Source organism: Acartia tonsa, chromosome 5 (assembly GCF_053477335.1).
Source record: "Acartia tonsa isolate MP-2025a chromosome 5, ASM5347733v1, whole genome shotgun sequence".
NCBI lineage: Eukaryota > Metazoa > Arthropoda > Copepoda > Calanoida > Acartiidae > Acartia > Acartia tonsa.
The window spans coordinates 53,918,247-53,932,411 of NC_137264.1; the positions used below are offsets into that span (position 1 = coordinate 53,918,247).

At 44.3% G+C, this 14,165-nt stretch overlaps 1 protein-coding gene across 1 annotated transcript in view; it reads right to left on the reverse strand.

Annotated features, from left to right (window-relative positions):
* LOC145320206 (uncharacterized) overlaps positions 1 to 14,165 on the reverse strand; it is a 106,024-nt gene that overhangs the window by 43,639 nt on the left and 48,220 nt on the right. The window contains exons 28-29 of the mRNA XM_080162645.1: positions 2,661 to 3,005; positions 1,976 to 2,284 (exon numbers count right to left, since the gene is read on the reverse strand). Of these exons, the coding sequence (XP_080018771.1) occupies positions 1,976 to 2,284; positions 2,661 to 3,005 (654 nt within the window). The remainder of the gene's footprint in view (positions 1 to 1,975; positions 2,285 to 2,660; positions 3,006 to 14,165) is intronic.

Consider the following 14,165-nt stretch of genomic DNA (forward strand, 5'->3'; position numbering starts at 1 on the left):
CACGTGGCTGAGTGACTTTCTCCCCCTACGTTTTTTGTCAGGTTTTGAATTTATAGTTTAGGCGGCTCTGTAAAATTGTTAATGTGTAGTATTAAACTTAATGAAAAACAAGGATGACAACATCCATAAGTAGCGAAGCACAAAAATTATGTATAAGAATTTAAAAATTAGTTGTCAAAAACATGTTTATTGGGGAAAAATCACGAAACCTTTTCAACATTTGTTTTAAATTTTTTTAATTCTTATATATCATGACTAACAGACTGACGGTCAAATTAAATTACATACTTGATGCTCAAAACAACAGGAAGTTTAATTTTGATATCTATAACTGAAAAAATTTTGGAAATCGGACCATAAACACCAAAGATATGGAGAAAAATGTGAAAAATACAAAAATAGCCTAAAACCTGCTTAAAATCAGTCTGACCGTCATAGCTGTTTTCTTGAAATGACAGGAAATTTATTTTGATATCTAAAACTGAAAAAATTTTGGAAATTAGACCATAAACACCAAAGATATGGAAAAAAAACTAAAATAGCCTAAAACCTGCTTAAAGGCAGTCTGACCGTCATAGTTGTTTTCTTGAAATGACAGGAAATTTTATTTTGATATTTAAAACTAAAAAAATTTTGGAAATTGGACCATAAACACCAAAGATATGGAGAAAAATGTGAAAAATACAAAAATAGCCTAAAACCTGCTTAAAATCAGTCTGACCGTCATAGTTGTTTTCTTGAAATGACAGGAAATTGGAAAATTGGAAATTAGACCATAAACACCAAAGATATGGAAAAAAAAACAAAAAAAGCCTAAAACCTGCTAAAAAGCGGTCCGACCGCCATTGATGTTTTGCAGTTAATTGGGCTCCTTAATAATGGGAATATTGTCAAAAAAATTCAGCCTTTTATCTTTTATAGGAGCAGAGAAAATCACGTTTCCCCCAAACTAAGACAGAAGGACATTTCTAATTATAGAGTAGCTTCGCTACTAAAAAAATATTTAACTACATGCCTAAGCTAAGCTTTGTAAAATCATACTTTGAAGCAGTTTATAGTGCCTATAAACAATGACGTCAAATAATACAATTGACCAAAGATAGGCCAGTATACATTTTAATTGACCAACACAATGGTAAAATAAATACTGGCCTATCATTGGTCATTTGTATTAAATGACGTCATTTTCGATACTTGACATGCTTTTATTGTGATGGATCTCATATGACATGAAATAAAAGTGGTTACCGCTGACATATTATCGATATATTGATATTCTTATGACATATTGACATACTGACAAACAACACATTTTTTTATAGAATAGCTTCGCTAATGTCGTTGTATGTTTTCAATTGAAAATAATGAGAAGAATTTTGTTTGTTGATAGAGCAATTTCCTCTCTCTCTCTCTCTCTCTCTCTCTCTCTCTCTCTCTCTCTCTCTCTCTCTCTCTCTCTCTCTCTCTCTCTCTCTTTCTCTCTCTCGCTCTCTCTCCGTACCCACAAATTTTTGTTATAAAAAATTACAATTAGAAGTTGGAGGGGTCGACTTTCCTCCACCCTTAATGGATTCTAGAGGCCTCTAGGAACGTAGCCGCTAGACTATATACATATACTGTAACTGATCCGGATCCGCATACAATCAATGCGGATCCGCAACACTGGTTTTCGGGCTAAATTATTTTTTGTGTGTGATCAAACACTATGCCAAAGTCAAACCAACACAATTACAATAAATTACCTTGCAGGGATCTAAAGGGATAAGACAGTGACCCAATGGTGATACACAAAATTACCCCATTTGTAGAATATAATTAGTGCTTGAAACGGTTGGATACTCTTATAAATGAACCAACCAATCAAAAATTAATAAAGTCCCCAAGGTTGTTAGGACAACAAATAAGAATGTTATTATTACACTTTGGGGACTAGTTTATAAAAATCCCAATGTCCCCTCCCTCCCTCCCTTATTACCTTGGCACTTTGTTTGGCTTGAGCTGGATTCTGCTTGTTGATCCTGCTGATTGGCTGAAACAAGGGATGGTGGCTGCTGATTGGCTGAAACAAGGGATGGTGGCTTCTGATTGGCTGTAACAAGGGATGGTGACTGCTGATTGGTTGCAGCAATAGATGGTGGCTGCTTATTGGCTGAAGCACTTGATGGTGGCTGCTGATTGGCTGAAGAACTTGATGGTGGCTGCTGATTGGTTGCAGCAATGGATGGTGGTGGCTGCTGCTGGTTTTGTCTGCAGGTTTCAAAAACAGCAGCGTTTGTTGGGGGCACTGATTAAAAAAGTAATTAATTTGAAATTTGAAGCTGTTTATTCGAAAAAACATACGAAAAACTAATCAGTCCCATTATTTTAAATTTATTACAAAATTACAAGGGGAGATTTCTGTGCTCTAATAGGCACTTATGGGGAAACCACCAGAAATTTAAATCTGATATTTATCATGTTCAGGCAATTTAGACGGAATAAAATAAGTTTTTGCATGTATTGGTAACAAATCAATGTAACTGGACAAAGTGTCTCAAAAATAAGCCATGTGACGTCTTAAAAATGAGAGAAATGAGAGGAGAAGCGGGAAAGAAAACCCTAAAAAATACAAAACATCACTGATTTTTGGGACAATTTATCCAGTTACCAAATCAATTCACCTGGAGCATCTCTTTGCTGGTATCTATCTGGCAAATTTGGGGGTAACCTAGCATTTCTATTAGGACTAGGATGTCGTTGTAAACCGGTTTTGTCTCCACCCCCGGGCGGGGGGTGGTAATGGCGATAGCTGCTGGGGAGCAGGGGACCTCCCCTTGGTTGGGTTCCACTCAATCTTCTCTGTCTCTCCCCCATTCCTCCTTCCCCTTCAACCTCTTCCCCATAGTTGACCGCTCCCGGGTTTCTTCGTGGAGACGAAGGTGACGCATTTTCAATTGGTTGCTGATTATGAATGGCTCTTGGGTCAGGCTGACCGCGAAATGATGGCTTACGACCTGTGGCATTAGCTATAAAGAATAGAAACTTGATATTTTAATCAGATATTGCTTAAAATCCTATTGTAGAGCTTTTTGTTTGTCCCTTAGGTTCTCGCAAAGCTAACTATTTTGCTACGGATATGGTTTGGTTAAGCTTTTCATATGACACGGGATGAAGTTCTATTGGAGATGAAACTGTGGTATTCGGCAACCGTGAGCCATGCCTATGGCACCCCTGATCTGGGGTTCGGTGGAGGGTCAACGGCCCTCCCCCGAGTCCTGGGGAAGGGGTCTAGTGACCCCCTCCCTACGCTTGGAATTAATGATTAAATCTGTCATGTTTATTATGGTTAACTGTATTCTTAATTCTCCCCCACCCTTTTCAGGGATGGGGGATCATTATTGCCCAAACTGACCATTGTATATGTATTATTTATGCTTTTATGTTATGATTATTTATTCCTATCCATGTTATTATTGTTTGTTGTATATAGCTTCAGTATCTTTTAAACCTTCAATAAAGTGACAACTGAAAATAGATGTTGATCATTATCTAGTGAAAGCTAGAGAAGCGTAGCTTCTCTATAGTAAGGTGTCCACGTCTGTCACACTGCCGTAATCTAATTGAACTCCGGTGTCTGCCATTTATCCTCGGCGGATACCACAACTTTGGTGACAGCTGTGTGAGATTACGGCGAACCACAAGTGTAGAGCAGACGCGCATCTGAGGCTAAGGTACTCCCAGCAGTGAATCTGGCAAAACTGACGCAAGCAACCTGAATTACCCACCCTGGACAGCAAAGTTTAACTCTGCATCCGGCAGTTGTGGAAGCGAGACAGCGAAATTTGATGAATAACCGCGAGCAGCGCTGATATCTAACGGAGAATTGAGCGCCAAAAGGGCTGAAACAGGCCTGCGGACCGGCTGAAACAAGCCAAATAAGTGTAAACGGCTGGAAATAGGCCAACTTTACTGCAAGAAATAGCAGGATCCGAACCAGTGGCGCTAGCAGGACGGGACATTCCCTGCCGCCATCAGCCGGATTTGGATCAGCGGCGCTAGCAGGACGGGACATTCCCTGCCGCCGATAGGCTGAAACATGCCACATAGCTGCAAGCTGCGAGCTAACATACGAGTGTAGTGCACCAGAACAGAGAAAAACTACGTCAACTCCGAGTATCCTGAGAAGCTACAACGCAGCCACCCATCTAGAAAACAGATATTATATCACATTTGCAGGGATTACCACCCTAGTGTGATGGCCAAACAATAGATTTATGAGCAAAGTTTGGCAAACAAATTGTTGTGTTGTGATAAATCTAAGAATAGAACAGGCTTGGATTATTGTGTATTGTGATAACAGCTAAAAATAGAACAGAGTTGGCAAACAAATCTGTTATGCAATTGTGATAAGGACAAAAATAGAAGCTAGCTGTAATATAATAAAGACCCTGATATACAATCAAAACAATCTCAAGCCCACAGCACAACAACAATACACCCCTTATTCCAAGGGAAAGGGAGGGGCCCCTCTCCATTGAAGGCAAATACAATCAGGGTGATATAATAGATAAGCCTAGGATTAAGAAGAAAAGGCCCTATTACACCAGCACACAGTTACCCCCCTCCCTCACAGGGGGAACGGACGGAGTTACCCCCGTCCCCTCACGCGCTTCCCCCTTCCTACCCACACTAGACTAAGTCCGTCTGTAGTGTGGGGCTAGCGATCGGACACACAGAGCGCCATTCACGGGTAGCGCAACAGAGTGCAGAAAATATCATAAATCCAACGGACGAAGCGGACCAATGAGAGAGCGAGTTGAGGGGTGAGAGCGCGTTTTCCCCGTGTGCGCGGATTTGACGGCGCGGACGCGCGTTACAAGGACAGGAGGTTCCACGCACACACACACACACACACACACACACTCACACCGGAGCGGAGCTACTCCATAGCATTTAACAGGGGTATTTTTAGCAAATAAAGAATTGCAAGTTTCTTTCCTCCTAGCTCTAGTGTGATAAGGGAAAACCCAATCAGTTCCTGACAGCAGTTCAGACCCTCAACATCTATCTACCTCTACCAGCCTACCCTACAACCTCAACACCTAACTAGTGATAAGTACAGCTAAGTTATATCTTTGCAACTAAACTCCCAACCTAGTGATACAAACAGTGTTGGTTGTTAGGCTAGGAAGCCTCAAGTGACAAACCATTCATTTTAGTACTGTATAACTTTGTGCCCGCCGTTTCACCGTTGACCCAATGGACCAGCATCAAGCCCCCGGAGGTGACCAAGCCCCAGGATGGCTCCAGGATGACCCTCAGCCGGCCCCAGCCGAGTACCGCAAGCTGATGCTGAGCAATCTGCCGGAGTTTAGAGGGCCGCCCAAGCAATCCTGGTCGGCACATATCCGCAGACTTGAGATGTCATGGGCGGCTTACCGCGTGCCACCTCATGATTCCCTCAACCGCCGCAACGCCCTACTACTGTCACTGGTAGGGCAAGCGGCGGAAATGGCGTCCCATCTGTTTGGCGAGGCAGGCCAAGCCTTGACCTACGAACAGGTCAAGACCGAGTGTGAATTGCTATTTCGCCCTGCTTTTGAATCCCAAACGCTTAAACAAGCGTTTATGGATTACAAGCAACACTCGACAGAACCTATACAAGCGTACATATCAACTAAGTGCGCCTTGTATAGGGACGCCTACAACCATGAGGATCTTGAGTTGTTGGTGGACGAATTAAATCGTGGAATTCGTAACGCCAATGTAAAACGCCTCATGATGAACCATGAAATTACGAGTGTACCTGAGTACACTCGTAAGGCCATGTTCACCGTGACCATGGTTACTAAGCAGCTGAAGGAAGGTGTGTGCTTAGTGGACTCGACCGACGGGCTGACTGGATCTGCCTGCATCCAGTTGCCCCAATATGACGAGTCGGAGCCAATGGAGATTGGCTCCTTGGCTCCGGGTCTCCACCAGATGGGGAAGGTCGCTCCAGATGACAAGGTTCCAGGCCGCTGCTACCGCTGCCAGGGGAGAGGCCACCAAGCTCGAGACTGCCCAACGCCTGTGGAAGTTAGCCTAGAGGAGAGACGCACCCAGCCACGCCGTGACCGTTCTGCCAAGTGTGCGCGTTGCCACTATGACGGTCACACGGCGGCCGACTGTAGAGCTGACTGGGCCCAGGTAGCCAGCCGCAGGCGCACCGCCGACAAGGGTGCCCCTCCAGGGAAGCCCAGCAGAGTGGCCCATATGGAAGGGAGCGCGCCCCCAGCACCACCACAGCAAGCAGCCGCCCCCAGAGCTGCGGACCGAGCCGATGGGATGCCGCAGTTTGGGACTGTCCCAGCTAGGATCAACGTACTGGGCGGCGCGGCTGAACCCAACCGGGTTGGCCTAGGCTTCAGTCTTAACCATCTGGGGCCAGAGCTGATACAGCCCAACAACATAGCCGAGCCAGAGGTGCTGAGGCCCCAACCTTTTAGCCTCAACATGATGGAACCTGCCCGACTGAGCCTACCCAGCAAGAGTGGAGGGGCGCTGCCCAGCGTCCCTGAGACGGTGTACGGGGAGGTCCTGGCAGCCCCCGAACGAGAGAGGCAGGAGGTGCTAGCCAGCACCTCTGCATCGATGTATGGGACGCCACCCGGCGTCGCCACCTGGGATGATGGGGGGGTGCTATCCAGCGCCTCCCACCTGGTGCCTGGGGCGACAACCGTCGCCGCCACCGAGATACCTGGATCCTGGAACGAGCCAGCCTCCAACCTGATGTCTGGGGCGACAACCGTCGCCGCCACCGAGAGACCTGAGTCCTGGAACGAGCCAGCGGTCCCAGAGGAAGGGGTGACACCCGTCACCCCCAGCCAGCCAGCGCCACCAGCCTGCAGGGAGAGCCCAGCTACATGCCAGCCAGCGCCACCAGCCTGCAGGGAGAGCCCAGCTACATGCCATCCAGAGCCCCCTGCCAGCCAAGGGAACCCAGCTGCTCAACATCAGGATAAGTTGAAATTGTTAAATGTGTTATATCCAAAATATTGTAAACACCCAGCCTTGCCTGTGCCCCCTGCACCTGAGGCTGGGGAGATTGAAATTTGGGAAAATAAGGACTTGCCTGTGCCACATGCACCTGAGTTCCTAGGGCAGGGGAGGGCAGTGAGTAAGGGCGAGCCTGTGCCACATGCACTTCAGCCCCATGCCACTGGGCATGCTTTGGACAAGGGAAGGGAGCACTTAGGGCTAGGGGAGCCGACACCCAGGCAAGTGCCAGTCGCTTGCCAGTCTGTCATTGGGGAGGGTATCGGGGTGCCTCGACCGCATACAGATAACGCTCAATGGAAATTCGTGTCTAGCCAGGAGCAGCCCAGCCGTGTCCAGTCCCAAGAAGCAGCCGTGACCAGAGCTGAAGATCCCCAGCCGCGTGTACGAGGAAGATGGTTACCTGGAAGCCTCTCCCATTGGTGGATGGTCCTGTGGGGCCTCCTGCTGGCAGCCGTGTGGCCTACAACCAGCTACGTCCTGGTGGGGTGGGACTGTGCCAACCCCACCCATGTCACGTCTTACAATAAAGAAAAGATGTGTAACACGGAGCCCCTACACCAGGAGGTGCCCCTGGGCCATGAAGTGCACGTCCTGCAGCAAGTCAAGGTGAGGGAAACCACTGGGTACAGCTGTCAGCTCACCGTGTCCCAGTGGACATTCAGGTGTGGGGTATGGGGTCACCTCAAGGTGACCTCGGTCCCCACCCTCATGAGGCCAACCAAGATAGACCCAGAAGCGTGCCGAGACCTGGCCAGGAACCGAGTCTACACGCTGCCAGGCAAGACCCAGCCACTGACGTTCCAGCTGAACCACCCCCTGTTCTTCACCATCGACATGGTGGGCGCCCTCGTCAACAGCCCCGAGGGGGTGGGTTGCGAGGGGGAGGACGTCCACTTTGAGGGCCAGCTATACCGCAACGAATTAGTGCTCCAGGAGCGACGGCTGCTGGTCAAGGAGGAGACCTATGTGGTGGAGGATGGACGGGTGGAGTCCCAGTCTGACCATTTGGCCCTAGAGTGTCCCCATTCTGAGCTGTCCTGCATCACTGGAGAAGCAACCTACGTGTGGGACCACCTGGGGAGAGATTGCCCCTTGAGGCTAAGCCGCAGCCTCCAGCCCAGCCTGGTGATGGATGCATATCTGGTTGACCATCAGGCTCAGTTTTTCATCAACATGACCAACCCCACCTCGATTGTGAACTGCGACTTCGAGGCCCATGCCACAAACCATCCAGCGCTGTTCGTGGCAGCTGACCCAGCCGCGGCTGCGCTGCCCAGAGTGTCGGCCAGGGATGTTGACGTTCCCCTTCAAGCACAGATACATGCAGGTTATATTGGATTTGCCCTGGAAACGCGCATGAAAAGCACCGCAGCAGAAGAAGTGGCGGCCAACTGCTTGAAGCTCCAGCAACTAGACCCGGCCCACCCGGTGCGTGTCCAGGGGAGCACGTTCTCGGTACTGAGGGGAGACATCCTGCTGCAGCTGACCTGCCAACGTCACAAGTACGTTGTCCGCGAACACAAGGAGTGTTGGGACAAAGTGCCAGTAGAGCCCACAGGTTTTGTAGACGCTGTGACACGGGTATACAGTGAACACGCCACCAAGGTTCCCTGCTCCTCCACCTACCCCCTGACTGTGCACGCGGAGGAAGGCTGGATAGAGTTAACCCCCGCTCCCAAGAAGAGGCCACCCCCGCTGGATACGCCTAAGCAGTTGTTGACAGAACCCTTAGATGACTTCAGTTCAGGTGGCTTGTATTCGCAGGCTGAGTTGAACGACTGGCAACAACTGCTGGCGTTCCCAGCATACAAGAGTGCCATGCTGACCGGCCTATCCTATGGCTCCTGCGTTCAGCAAGGCAGCTGTTCGGCCACAGGAGACCATGGGATAGTGTCCTACAACATTGACCGACTGGCGGAGGAAGGAGAGGCAGCCCTGGATGTCTGGGCTGGATTTAGACAAGCCATCCACGAGTGGGGAGATGGCGCAGCCATACTGTGTTTGCTGTTGTTGATCCTCAAACTGCTGGGGGACCTAACCATCATCTCCCTGGCAGCAGCACAAGGAGGAGTCCGAGCAGCCCTGAATGCGATATCACAAGTGTTCCTGTACCATCCAGCTTTATATAGGAAAGCGCTGGCTAGAGCCAGGCTCAACCATGCCAAGTCCCGGGACTTTTCAGTGGACTGGGATGCCATTCCCATCGGCAGGGAAGCAGCAGAGGAAATGGTGTCTATGAAATCCACTGACAGCGGGCATGACCGCCCAGGTAGGCCAGGACCGCCCTCTGGCAGACCCCGCGGCCCCTCAGGAGGACAGGCCGTTGCTCAGACGATCAACCTGACAGCCAGTGCCCCAGCCGCTGCCAACAACAACCAGCAGGCCCCACTGCTGACTGTTCCAGCAACAACTGTGCCACCAGCAAACCTGATACCTGCCGGCGCTGACCAACGTGTCCAACCCAAGCCAGCCTCTGCCTTCTATCCCACACTGGGAGCCCATCAACCCTAAGAAGATACTCACCACTAGGATTCCATTGAATCATTATCGTTTGTATATATTTTAGCCCTAAGGAGCGGGCCGAAGGCCTCAACCACTGTCGGAAGTCTGGTAGGGAAACCCCCTCCCAGCCTTCCGAGGGGAGAGTTGTGGTATTCGGCAACCGTGAGCCATGCCTATGGCACCCCTGATCTGGGGTTCGGTGGAGGGTCAACGGCCCTCCCCCGAGTCCTGGGGAAGGGGTCTAGTGACCCCCTCCCTACGCTTGGAATTAATGATTAAATCTGTCATGTTTATTATGGTTAACTGTATTCTTAATTCTCCCCCACCCTTTTCAGGGATGGGGGATCATTATTGCCCAAACTGACCATTGTATATGTATTATTTATGCTTTTATGTTATGATTATTTATTCCTATCCATGTTATTATTGTTTGTTGTATATAGCTTCAGTATCTTTTAAACCTTCAATAAAGTGACAACTGAAAATAGATGTTGATCATTATCTAGTGAAAGCTAGAGAAGCGTAGCTTCTCTATAGTAAGGTGTCCACGTCTGTCACACTGCCGTAATCTAATTGAACTCCGGTGTCTGCCATTTATCCTCGGCAGATACCACAAAACCACTAATCAATTTAAATAAAAAAATGAGGGGGGGTTGTTTTTAGGTTTGTTGTGGGTGTCCCACCCCCAAAAAATAGCCTTAAACCACCGCAGGACCAGTAGATATATTCCCTGAAGAGTAGAATCCAATCGGTTTAGTGGTTACAGAGATCTTAAGGGACGGACAGACAGACAGACAGACGGACAGACGGACGGACGGACGGACAGACAAACTTTTTGTCCCTGGTTCTCGCTAACCACTGAACAGATATAGTTCTCCTTTACAGTGAAGCTTATCATGAAACTCCTGATGGCTTTAGTTTATTTTGTTTAAAAACTTGAAAGTATTTGAATGGTTTTAAGCTATAACTTGGGCCCCTCTCTTCGATTTTTTTGTGATATAAAATAGAAAAGCGACAAAATTAAAATAAGAAAAAATGCAAATATCTTTGCACAAAGATACAAAAAAGAAAGCAAATCTAAATCCAATAATAGTTATTTCTCGTATCGTATTATAAACGGCTTTCCGCGGATATAGAATGTACAATTATAAGATTAAAACTAGTTTTTTTAGCCCCGTGTTGCCAAAGGCACCGGCTAAAAAAACTGGTTTTAATCTTAAGATTGTACATTTCTATATTCGTAGAAAACTGGTTATTATACGGTGCTAGACATAATTTTTTCGTATGGATGAGAACCGGTTCCTATCCACCGGATTCGAATGAATACGAGAAAAGGAATTACATGTCACACAGAGTAAAGAAGAAAAAAGTAAGAGCATTAACTTTACAAGTGTGGATTCACTTCCGCAGAAATATTTGCAAAAAGATATTTTTGCTACTTAACAATTGTATATGTATAATTTGATGTACATCCCCAATGATGACATACAAATTTTATCTTTCTGTAGGTTATATTTAGTAGTTTGGTCACTTAACTTAATGAACCAACCAATCAAAATTTAATAAAAGTCCCCACAGCTGGTGAGCCAACAAATAAGAAAACGGTCTTAGAAAGTTTTCATTGGGGACTATTTACATAAACAACCCAATGTCTACTCCCTCGCTTGAAGAATATAAGTGTTTAGCGATGATAATTAATCAAAGATAAGAGTACAGTTTGTGCTGTTTTAATAATTTCCTGAAAAAAATACAAACAAAACGGACTAGCAACTTCTGAGATCTTCCAAAAAACCTTTTAAGAATTTTATAATGCTACAGTTGCGGATATTAATGTACAATAACTTTTATAATTACACAACTATATACCACTGTTGTTAGTAAAGTACTAGGGTTGGCAATCCGGATCCGGAATCTGCCTAATTTTAGGGCCAATTTTGGTATCAGAATCCGGATCCGGAGTCCGTTTTTTAATAGCGGATTCCGGATTCTTAATTAGCGTCTTGAGTTTTTTCTTTCAACAATTAACAGTTTTTTTTTCAGACAAAACTTATTTAAAATGTGGCAGACATATACCTAAAAAGTATTTTATTGTTTCTTCTTAACTACAGGTATAAACTAGCTAGCATCCAAAATTGCGTTTTTTTTTGTAGGTATTTATTTTCATTTCACAGCTTTTCATGCTTCATTAATTTTTTTAAAAAGCCTTTTAAAATACTGCTAGAATCCGGAATCCGCCAAAAATAAGAATCCGGAATCTGCAAGGAATACGCCACTTTTTTGATTCTTTTAAGATTTCGGAATCCGAATCCGGCCCAAAAATTCGACGGATTGCCATCACTATAAAGTACATTGCTCTTTATATTTCCCAACACAACCATTATGTTGTGAAATAGCTAATTCTTTATTTATCTAAAGTGGCTCCAACCTTAGCACCTAGGGGAAGGCGAAGAGGTCAGGTAAATAGCCTAAAACCACCCCAAGAAAAACATTTGTAAAGCTTCCAAGTGGGATAAGGGTAATGCTCTGGCCCCTAATCAGGCGCAACAAATTATTATACAAAATTAGGACTTCCAGACAAATATCGTGCAATCAAAGAACTGATGGTCTGTTGGGTTTTCCTCAACATTTTTAAAAACATTCCCTTATAAATTAAAAGGACAGACGACCACAGTAAAACAAAATTAACTAAAAAACTTCGAAATAGTTTTGCAACTATAAAAAAAAGAGAGAAAAAACAAAATTAACTAAAAAGAATGTCACTTAATTGAAAAAAAAAGTCAAGACAAAAAAAAGAAAAGGCGCTTTCGCACTGAGTACCTTGTCGAACACTTATCCCCCCCCCCCCCCTATTCATTTTTTCAAGATATTAGAAATAGGAATAGAGTAATTACTTTGTCAAGAATAAGGTATAGCCAACAAGCAAAATAAATAAAAAATAATATTTGATGGGTAGATAAAAAGGTCGTCTTTATTACGATGTGTTGCCCCCAAAAATCACAAAAAAATTTGCTGAAATTACCAAACGGGACGTATGTAAGTCTTACTTACAGCAGAGAACCGAATCAGTTTGGTAGTTATTGAGATCTTAATCTTCAAAACAAAAAACAAAAACTTTGGTACTTTATAATATACAGGGTGTTTCAATAGAAACGTTTTTTTTCAAATCTTAATTATGCATAGAAAATATAACAATTATATAAAATGCTTTATATATATTATAATTCAAATTGCGCGGCTTGTATTAATAGTAGAAAAACGCCATGCATATCGTTAGAATTGTCATAAACTCTATTTTTTGGAAATATAAGTGCCATTTTTGTGCTATTTGTAGTTTATATTGTAGATTAATATCATTATTTAAAAAAACAAGGGGGAAGGGGGTTACCAGTGCTTAAAAGAAACTTTATGTGAAAGCGCGAGAGAAAAATTACAAGGATATCAAATAGAAATCAAGGGACCGATAATAGTTATTTCTCGCATCGTATTATAAACGGCTTTCCGCGGATATAGAATGTACAATTATAAGATTAAAACTAGTTTTTTAGCCCCGAGGTGCCGAAGGCACCGGCTAAAAAAAACTGGTTTTAATCTTTTGATTGTACATTTTTATATTCGTAGAAAGCTGGATATAATACGATGCTAGACATAGTTTTTTCGTATGGATGAGAACCGGTTCCTATCCACCGGATTCGAATGAATACGATAAAGTTTTAAACACAGGTATAAATAAATAACCTTGCAGTTTGTAATTCTGCACTAGTTTGCCTGAGCAAAAATTATCTATGACTATAAAATTAGCCTTTGCAACCCTAGAATCTCTTAGGGCTCTGTAAAAATAGCTTAAAACCAACCCTCCCCCCCAGGATTTATATAAAGATTCTATAAACTGTAGAACAAAGAAGCTTATAAATTATACCTTTCTCGTATTTATTCGAATCCGGTGGATAGGAACCGGTTCTCATCCATACGAAAAGACTATGTCTAGCATCGTATTATAAACTGCTTTCTACGAATATAAAATGTACAAGCATAAGATTAAAACCAGTTTTTTAAGCCCGTGCCTTCGGCACCTCGGGGCTAATTACACTGGTTTTAATCCTACAATTGTACATTTTATATCCGCGGAAAGCTGTTTATAATACGATGAAAGAAATAACTAATAAAATTGAATAAAATGGATATGTGTGTATGATCTATGGTATAGATGTATATACAGACAACTACCTCCCTTTCTTTTTTAAAGACCTCTTTCATCTGCTTCTAAACTATTTTCTGCTACTTGGCTGTGTTGATATAAGCGATACCATTTGTTGATTTTCAATGACCCAATAGAAAGGTTGCACAAGGTGGTTGCTATGGGGAGATACAGTTATTTAACCCTTTCTCTCTCTATTGGTTTACTCTAATCTTTTTTATATCCACAAAAAGCTGTTTATAACACGATGCGATAAATAACTATTCTCTTTCTCTCTGAAAATTGTGTGTGCAAGAATGACATTTTCCTCTGTATCCAATTACATCATTCATGAAGACATACATTATCTATAATTTACTTCATACAGCCGTTTATCAGATCTTAACACACATAAACAAAACAGGCCTCTAGTTTTTTTTTATCTGTTTACCACAAATATTCTTTAGGC